The 10,013-nt window shown below is 27.5% G+C and overlaps 1 protein-coding gene across 2 annotated transcripts; it reads right to left on the bottom strand.

Annotated features, from left to right (window-relative positions):
• Positions 1 to 1,599: 1,599 nt before the first annotated feature.
• On the bottom strand, positions 1,600 to 5,230 carry LOC136078075 (large ribosomal subunit protein uL24-like). 2 transcript variants are annotated; one of them, XM_065792912.1, is made up of 3 exons: positions 4,845 to 5,230; positions 4,103 to 4,237; positions 1,600 to 1,662 (listed from the first exon to the last, which is right to left on the bottom strand). In XM_065792912.1, the coding sequence occupies exons 1-2, from the start codon at positions 5,151 to 5,153 to the stop codon at positions 4,112 to 4,114; spliced, it is 435 nt and encodes a 144-aa protein (XP_065648984.1). In that variant the 5' UTR covers positions 5,154 to 5,230; the 3' UTR covers positions 1,600 to 1,662; positions 4,103 to 4,111. The 2 variants fall into 2 exon arrangements, with proteins under 2 accessions (XP_065648984.1, XP_065648985.1); XM_065792913.1 differs by having other exon boundaries at positions 4,110 to 4,237; positions 4,845 to 5,224.
• Positions 5,231 to 10,013: the final 4,783 nt, after the last annotated feature.

Raw genomic sequence — 10,013 nt, 5'->3', positions numbered from 1 at the left:
GAGTGTGCATGTGGAAAGAATGTTTGCGCAGCAAATAAACTTCGAGAATGCTCGTGTTGCGATGTTTTGAAATCTACCATGTAGTAAAGAATCATGCCTAGGTATAACAGGCTTAAAACCGAATATGATCAAACCCTTTTATGAAATAGGACCCAAAAAAAGCCTTCAGTTTGATTCTGATGAAGATAACATTGAAAACTTCATTCTTATAACTGATTTTATCTAGAATACAACCTAGCGTCCTCTATTCGCCTTTTTAAATTAAAGTTTACCCGAATCTTTTTTTTATATTTTTCGTTCATTGCATTTTTTGTTGGTTTGTATTATAAAAAAATGATAAAAAGAAATAACTTAAGTTTTTTTTATAGTTTTTAATTTGATACCTCGTTAGGTGCAGCACCTTAAAAAGATTGATATTTTAAAAAGCGAATTTAAGAAAATTAGATTTATTCTGCGCACGCATCTTTTTAGCACTGTTTTTGATGTCTTAAGGCAATATTTCTGATTCAAAGTTTCAATATTTCAAAGGTTCTGCAAACTTAATTTTAGAAGAGATAGAATCATTTAAAAAAAAATAAGTTTATTTCTTATATAGACTATTAACAACGTCTTCGGAGTTTAGACTGTTTTGAGAGGTTAGATGTGTTATTTTTTTACTTATATTCTTTAGTCAAATTATTTTACGCTTTTATAATTTAATTTAAAAAAATCGAGTTCTGTTGGCTTAATTAAAACCTGACATTCTACACCTTTTACCAGTAGTGTAGTAATTGTATTTAATTGTAATGGTAGAAGCAAAAAATTATAGATCATTTTGCTCTTAGATACAAAATCTATCTTAAATAGAATCCTGAGGGTTATGCAAGCGCAGTCGCCACCATAAGAGCGAACAGCATTGTTATCATTATTTACAATAGGTAAAACATTACAATCTTTAGTACTTAGAGCTTGCAAGGTGATGAAGAAACTTAAGGAAGGGGATTGGGACGGCAGCTATAAATATTATTTATTGAGGCGTTGCAAACGAAAGGGGCACATCAACCAAAATCAAGTTTTAAGTAAGCGCGCGAAATTACACTTTTTCCTACCACGGGTAGAAGAGTTTACACCCCTCCCCCTCAGTGGTATTGCTGTGCCTCTTTTGGACGAACGTTTTACTCGTTACAAAGCGTGTTCTTTAATTTTATCACGTGTAAATAACAAGGGATTTTTAGTTAGAAAGAGCCCCACTGACACGTTGATCTTGTGTTATATTGTAGATGACAAATTTAAGTAAAAATGGTTAAAGAAAACGGATTTTCGAAAATCGGTTGGTGTGCCCCTTTCGTTCGCTACGCTATTACCAATGACTGATTTGGATATTGCACTTGATCAAAATCATTTGATATAAATTATAAAAAATATAAAAGCTCAATTGTAAAGCTCTAACGAAAATTTGTGACAAAAGCAAAAAAGAAGAGTTAATACTCCTTCATAACTAATTTCATAATATTAACGAGTCAACTATTTTATGCGCTCGACTATCTACGGAAATGAAATCCGTAAGCTATGCAAAAATATTGCTCCACTTTTAGACTTAAAATATCAATAAATACTAAATTCATATAGATTTTTCTCCTTCAGATTTCATAAAAAGATCGTTCAGTCCGTTGTCTTTCGTATCTAAAAATAAAAAAAAATAACCGTTTATTTGAAAAACCTTTTCTTTTCATTAAAGATTTCTTATTCAAAAATAAATTTCTACTTAGAAATTTATATTTAAAAACTTGCAAGCAAGAACAGCATGGTTTTTTTTTATTACAAAAATTGCAATTAGGGTTTGCAAAATAGTTAAACACATTATTTTACACTTTAATTTCCAGCTACAGCTCTTAAATTAAATAACTACTTAAAACTTATTTAAGTTGCCCAGTTAAGATTTAAAGCTTGCTGTAACTTCTCTTTGCCTTAAAAACAAAACACATAATTATGACGTTATATCAATCACATATTAGCCAATCAACTATTGGCATTTTATATAACATTTGAAAGTATATATTTTTAGTTTTAATAGTTCTTTTAGTATTGAAACTAAATATGTATACTCTTTAATGTCACATATAAATACTTTCATCACTTATGTAAAAAACTTAAATTTCAAAAAATAGCTTTCTTCTTCATTTATTGGCTAGCTCTGCTGACTTTTTGTTCACCTCTCTTTATTTAACATCATCATCTCTATACACTTAACATCAATATTCTGCAGTTCTTTTAAAGTATTCTTTCCTGCTACAATACCAATCTTTAAATATATAGAAAGTGGTAACTGAGAACCTTAATTGAAGTAAATAACAGCAGATGCTGCAGCCATTTTTAATGAATCTTTTCCTGTAAGAACTCTTTTTTAACATTTGGTCCATATTATACCATTAAGAGATTAATTGATATTTTTAGTATTACATTGAATTGATCATGCAAACATTTTTTCAGCAGCTTTTCGTCACAAGATCCTGATATGAAAAGATTGGTTTAAGGATAATTGCAACTGCTTCAGGAGTAGTTATGTTAGACTTAAAATTGTTTTTGCTTGTAGTTAAGTCAGAGTTATATTTGCACCAAGATTTAACTTATTTCAGACTGACATTTAAGTCATCATTTTCACAGCTAGTAAGCAGGTTTGATAAAATAAAGCCAGGGCCCAGGGTTTGTAACTGGGGCAACATAAACATTTATACATCCTACAGTATATACATTTATACATCCTATTTTTATTCAAAATTCATACTATATTTTGTGTGTGTGTGTATATATATATATATATGCATATATAAACATTATTATGATCAAGATGATCATCATGTAACCATCTTCTTGTTCGGCAAATATTACACCATATAAATATTAAAATTTAATAAAAATAGAAGGATATTGTATGCCAGCATCTAAATAAACAGCAAACATATACGCTTAGATCTATAATATGTATGATTAAAGCACATATAGGAAGTTTTTATTCCTCCTAGACTAAAAGCTTGGAAGCTTTTATTCCTACTCTTTTTAATTTTAACTTTTACAGTGATCAGGGTTATGGTTTTTATTAAATTAATTCTTATGGTTAGAGCCAGGTAGGGTTCAACGATTTCAGTAACTTCCGAAACAGTTCCTTTTAGTTACCGGTAACTGTGGTAATTTGAGTGTAACTTATGGTAACATTGTGTCATTAAAAAAGTAGCTTAAAAAAAGACTACTATTATTTATAGAATGTAATAAGAATTCTTAAATTAACAATAACACTTGCATAGATTTCATTTAAGATTTTTGCTACAAATATTTAAAAGCATTTTCAGTAAAAAAAAAAAAAAAAAAAAAAAGAGAAAAAATCAAAAATTAGTCTTTGCTAGAAATATATATTTATTTAACAACTTAAGTTATTTTCCAAAAGTTTTATGCAAAGAAGTTTTAAACTTGTAACTATTAAGGAGTTAAACACCACGTTTAGTTTAAAGCATTTCAATTATTTCATTTAATTATTCTATTTAAAATTTCATTCTTATATTTTTCCTTTGCACATAATTCTTTACAAAGTTAGCTCAGATTCTTTCAGTCTGTTAGATTTATTTAATAGGTTAACAAAAACTTTATATAAGTTTTTGAAGAACATGGAACTTCATCAACTGCATCACGCATATTTTTATTTTATTATCGTGTCTTCTTAGGCAAAATAAAACTTAAAATAGATTTTACCAGTAACTCTTGTTAATTTTTTTAGTACTTAATTATTAAGTATAAAAAAAATTAACCAGAGTTACCGGTAAGTAACTTGCTGAACCATAGAGCCAGGGTTAGCTGTGATTTTCGATAATACTGGTTCGACATGATTAATTTTTACAGACTAAATAACACTGTGTGTGTGTTCAGAAATACATGTTGTCCATAAGCATATTGCCTGTAATGTATAGAAAATATTAAATAAATAAAGTATATTATAAAAAATAATGAATAACTTATATACACAATTTTGTAAATAACTTTCTTGTTTCAAGAAACGAGAAAGTTGCAGAATAAAGTGACATTAGAAACCCTTAAATTTAATACTAGTGTGTTTAATAATACTAAATTTTACCTCTTACTATTACTCCGCAGCAGCCATAGCAACATCTTCTTCTTTATGCTTGCCTTTTTCTTGTAGATTTTTTTTGCTTTTTCTATTTAAAATTTTCTTGCGATCAGGATCTAACTTTAGTTTCACAAGTTCAACCTACGAGAATACATCTTTTAAATAATAACAATTAAGATTAACAACGATTAAAAACTAGCAAATAATAGTAATTTTCTGATGATTTAGGAATTTTCAGAAAAACTTCATTATAAGATATTCAATGCTCAAAAAGCATGCTTAAACTACATGCCTTGTGAATTTTTTAAATTGAAAATGATTAAAAAAACTAATATATTAATTTTTGATCATTTGCTATGAGAAAATATAATTAAATGCAATTCTAAAAATGTAATTAAAATAGAAAATTGAAATAGGTAACTTTAAGTCATTTTACTAATAAATAAAATTTTTGGATAACAATAACATTTAGGTTACAATAATAATAATTTTAGTTTACAAAAATGATTAAATAAAAAAAAGCTAACTGCCTCAAAACAAGATTTTTTGCACCAATTTTTATGTCACTTACACTCACAATTTTTATGTCACTCACTTATTGGCTGTAATGAAAACTTAGTAATTTTTTGTTTTGTTTTACTACGATCGCTATGAACAGTAACAAATTTATTAATTATGAAACGCATATCACAACCTATTGTTCTTTTTAATTTTCATACAAGACAATCTAAAATTTAATTGTAAGAACCTTGCTTGGATGAATTCCAACACTAACAGTTGCTCCATTAGCTTTTTCTCTTTGAACTCTTTCAATATGCAAAACCCATTTTTTTCGGTAGGCACTGATAACTTTTCCTGGTTGAGTACTTTTAAAGGGTCCACGTGTAACAATAACTTCGTCGTCTTTTCTAACAGGCAAAGAACGTACAGAGTATTTAGTTCTAAGTTCTTTAGACAGAGGAGCACTCATTAACTTTCTTCGCACGCTGCTTGGAGCAGAGAAGTGAGCTTTTCGACATTTGCGCCTTGAAGAAGATACCATACTATTTTTCTTCATTTTAGTGTAAATAGGCCGCTCTGTCTAAAACACGAAGTTTAAAAAGAACATGGTGTCTAAATATCACAAAATAAGCGGCCACGAAGAGGCTGGAAACTATACAAATCGCACAACATTAATAACGGCCTGTGTAAAAAGGACATGATCTTGAAACATTAAAATTTATTTACATTAGAAAACTTTTTTAAATAGACTCACTACTTTCGTACTGTTAAAAGAATTTAGCCATTAACAATTAAAAATAGGCAAAGTCAACCTAACTCAAATAAATTATCATTGCTTTTTTTTTAATTAGAAACGAAGCTACTCATTGTCTAAAACTACCCCATAAGTGGTGTAGTTTTGGGTGAAATTTGGAAAAAATCTAATATATAATAACAAATGATGTTTCTTAAAATTTCATTTTCATTTCAGTAAGGATTTCTTTTAAACTAATTGTAAAAAAAAATTCACAAAATTCAACCAAGTTTGTAAGTGGAAAAACCAAATTCGAATGATATTCCAGAATCTCTTGACATGCTATTTGCATAGTTTGACAAAGAAAGTTTTTCAGAGACATTTACAATAAACACCAATCATTTCAACGTTTCCAATTGACAAATATATTTAATTTGGTTGATAAATTTGTAGTTTTTGAATTTTTTGGATTGTCCTAAACTAACAAAAGTTCATCATTAGATTTAAGGGAACCTTCAAAACACTCATAATCTCACATTGAAAATTTAGACAGTGTTTTAAATTCAAATAATAAAAGATTTTAAATAATAGTAGTCAAGACCAGTCCAAAGTCAGGAAAATTCTCCGGAACTTTAAATTCGAAAAAATAAATTTTTAAAATAGAACAATTTTATAAATATGCGCCATTTTGAAAACATGTTTTTAAAGTGATTGACTATCTTGTTTTTACGTCAGCATACTTGCTACTTATACATTGACTGACTTAAATAGGAATAGGCACAATGAGTATAAATACACTGGCTGAAGGTTTTAGTTTGGGCTAGTAGTCTTGCTATTAAAAAGATAATTTTTATTTTATTTTTACAGACCTGAAGAATATCGTCGAATAAATAGTTTGACAAGAGAGCCTATCTTTTAAAGTTGCTTGGAAGTAATCTTGTTTCTAAAGAACTAAATTATTATCAATCATCATCTATTGTGGTAAAGTCTTTGTAATTATAATAGGATTGCAATTTTATTATATCTTATAATTTCTTAAATTATCATAAATAATGACAATGGTATAAAATTTGCATACTTTCAGTCCATAAAATAAAAAATGGCTTCAAGAACTGGAACAAAGAAACATCGTAATAAAGTATATATCTTTATTAAGATTTTTTAAGGTATATATCTTTTGTTAAGACTTTTTAACACTATTAAGGTTAAAAATCTATTTAAATAAATAGATTAATACACAATAATATTATCTTTGTTTAAAATTAAATTTAAGCAAATAAAATGTGTAGATAAATTAAAATTTTATCAATTTTTTTTCACATATTTTTACAACTACATAGTTTTTACAAGTTTTAACACTATATAGTTTTAATACCAAATATAACTAAAGTAATGTTAAGATATATGCGATGTACATAGTAATGAAATATATTAAAATAGAATTACAATTTATAATTTGAGTTAACAAGATAAGACTAAATAAATAAATTTTTATTTATGTAGTTAAGGAGAAAGAACTCGCAGAAAATTGTGTGAAGTGTTGTCATCGAGAACCCTTTTTTTAATTAATTTTATAAGATACTCATAACTATTTTATTTATGACTTATTATACTTTTTAATGTTGTTAGTCATGTTATGAAGCATAACATAAGTACAACATATGTATACACATACATATGTATATACATACTTGTTAATATGTTAAAGTTACATATATGTTTATATGTTAAATATTTTGACATATTTTTGATACTCATAAGGTATTAGAAAAATTCCATATAACTGCTTAGCTTTTAAGGAAAAATTTTTACGTTTTTTAGAAGAGATAATGTGAAATTTTTAGGTATTAATTTGTTATATCAGTTTCTCACTCAATAAATTGCTATTTATTAAATTTGATACTCTAAACGTATTTCTACTTAACCTTTATTATATTCTTATTCTTATGTTCAAAGTTGATAGGAAAAAATTACACCCATCATATTAAACTCAATTTTTGAAAAAATAAATCATCTATACCCAACACGTTTTTCAGCAAACAATTACATTCAACCTAAAATCTACTATTCTGCTACTGAGTTTACAGTTGCAAATAAACTATAGAACACGCTTTAGAATAATAAGCTAAAAAACTTTTTTGCACAGTTAATAAATGGACTTAAGCAAAAACTTTTGATAAATGACAATAAATTATATTTCTTCTAAAGCTTTTTATTGGAGTAATCTCGACTGTTTTATTCAATTTTTTGTTTATTTATCTTTTATTCAACTTTTTAAAAAATAAAACAAGTTAAGAAAAATAATATTAAAAGTCTTTTATATTTGTATTTATTTTTATACTTTTTGACATATTACATTGTAATATATGGTAGTATATGTCTTCAATTGAACGAAGTTACGTTGTTTTTGTATTTTTATTATTGAAATTTTTATTTTAGGCGGCTCTGCGATAAGACTAAATTGTCTTCTTCTTGCTCCAGTCATTTTTTTGTATGTTGTACAGCACGTGCACAATCATCTCCCATTATTGTTTTTCTTTTTAAATGTTGCAATTTTTGTTACACAATCCCAGCACCTAATACAGGTGAATGCGATTTGAATTTTAAACTACACTTTTAATTATGGACCAGATTGTTTACACCGGATTTAACATTGGACTGTGGGATCAAAAACGTAACAACTGATCTGATGAATTTTCAAACACATTTTCCAAATGAGCGTGACAAGGAGCGTGATTTGTTATGACGACCAAACCCTTTAAATAATTTAGGGATGGGGTGAAACCCGTTGCTAACACATTGCAAGAATCTGTATTAAATGATCTTCTGCGAGTTTTTGTTATGAAAACATTTGTTGTTTATATAGCTGCAATCAAATGTATGTTTAAACCTTTTTGAAGCAGGTATTTTCATTTTTGATCTTCTTCATTGTTTTGCGCGTCCTTGCGTTTTTTTACAAAAAAGATTATAATTTGTTTTATCCAACCATCATCTATGATATATTCTTTGATATTCCTAAATGACTATGTTCTTTTTTGCTTGTTTACCGTTTATTGTAACAGGCTCCTTGCGCACTTTTTTTAATGAAAAAAACCTGTCTTCGAGGTAATCGAGACGACTGTTGTCGTGCTGACGCTTATATTAAAATGTCTTACCATTTTTGTTTTAATGGCCACCAATGTCAGTTGATAATAACTTTCAATCCATGTTAAGTTTCTTCAATTTCATCTTTATATTAAAACTTTGAAAGGAGCATAATCTATAATATAACGAGTTCTTATTACCTGAAAAACAGATGAAATTTGTTGCTCTTTCAAAGTCACTGAGGGATAAACTTCAATCGAAAAAGATCAAATCAATTCAAAACATAGTAGCAATACACACACGTTCACAATACATACACGTTCACAATACACACATGCTCGAGTTTTTCATTAATGTTATCTTCAACTGGTGTATTCGCAAAGATTTACTTATTTTGCTTTCGTGAAAAAAAATAACATAAAAGTGAAAAGCAAAAACTTGTATAAACGAAAACATCAAAGATAAAATAAAAACGCATGTTCTAAACTACATCTTACGTTTCTCAATTACAATTCACGTTTTCTTAATTACATCTTACATTTCTTAATAACAATTTCGAGCTCTCAATTACATCTTGAAAAGGTGTTTGCTGATTGCCATATAAATTATCAAAATAAAGCTGAACACCAACTGCAATAAAAAAAGGAGAAAAGGAAACGATAAAAAGAAACAAAAGCGATTAAGTTAAAAGAATGTGGGATTTAAGAAAAGAAGTTTATTCTAATTCATTTGAAAGTATATGTTGTTACATCGATAAAGTCATAATGAAGAAGAAAGAAGTAAACTTATTCAATGACATAAATAACCGGTACGAAATGCCAAAAATAGGTGGAGTGGTATTTAATTGTTAATTTTACAAAAAGTTAAAGAAAAAGTAAAATAACATCAAAATTAACAATTCAAAAAGGAAAGACGAATATTTAAAACTTTATCTTCAGTAGCTCAATTAAAATCAACTTTAGTGAAAAAAACATTCCTTGAAAGCAAACATAAATATTGAAATCAGAGATGCTGCATTTGCCTTAGATGGAAGCAGATGTTATGAAAGGAAAAATTTTTGATCTCTTATTCTAGATTTTTGAAAATCTGATTGTTGGTATAGATTCAAGAAACAGAAATTCGACGGGAAAAATAGAAAGAAAAAAAAAGAACCGTTGAAGCAATTTGGTTGGAAATTAAACTGTACCAAAAAATCCAAAAATATTATCTTTAAAATGATTTCAATAACAGACAAAATAAGATTAAAAATTCTAACATGATATACTTTGGCGAAAAATTATGATGTGTCTATGCTGCTTGATTCAATTGTAAAACAAAGGTCCGACTAATTAAAGCTATTAAGAAAAACCCCATGTTGCAAGAAAATTATGGCAAAATGGGCACTTATGAGTATGTTTTAAAGCAGATTTTCGGGTAGCCGTAGCATTTATGGGATAAAACAACTTATTTCTGTTGATAAAGTACGTTTAGAGTTGTTTGTAATTAAGTAGAAATCGATAGGTAATGACTCCGCAATTTCATTTATCAAGAAAATGGATCGGAGTTACTTACCACTTTAATCTCGCTTATTACATGAAAGCTTTTCTGGAAAACTAATTA

This window comes from Hydra vulgaris, chromosome 03, assembly GCF_038396675.1.
Source record: "Hydra vulgaris chromosome 03, alternate assembly HydraT2T_AEP".
In the NCBI taxonomy this organism is placed as follows: domain Eukaryota; kingdom Metazoa; phylum Cnidaria; class Hydrozoa; order Anthoathecata; family Hydridae; genus Hydra; species Hydra vulgaris.
Note: the sequence above shows the minus strand (reverse complement) of the source record. Positions and strands in the feature narration are given on the sequence as shown.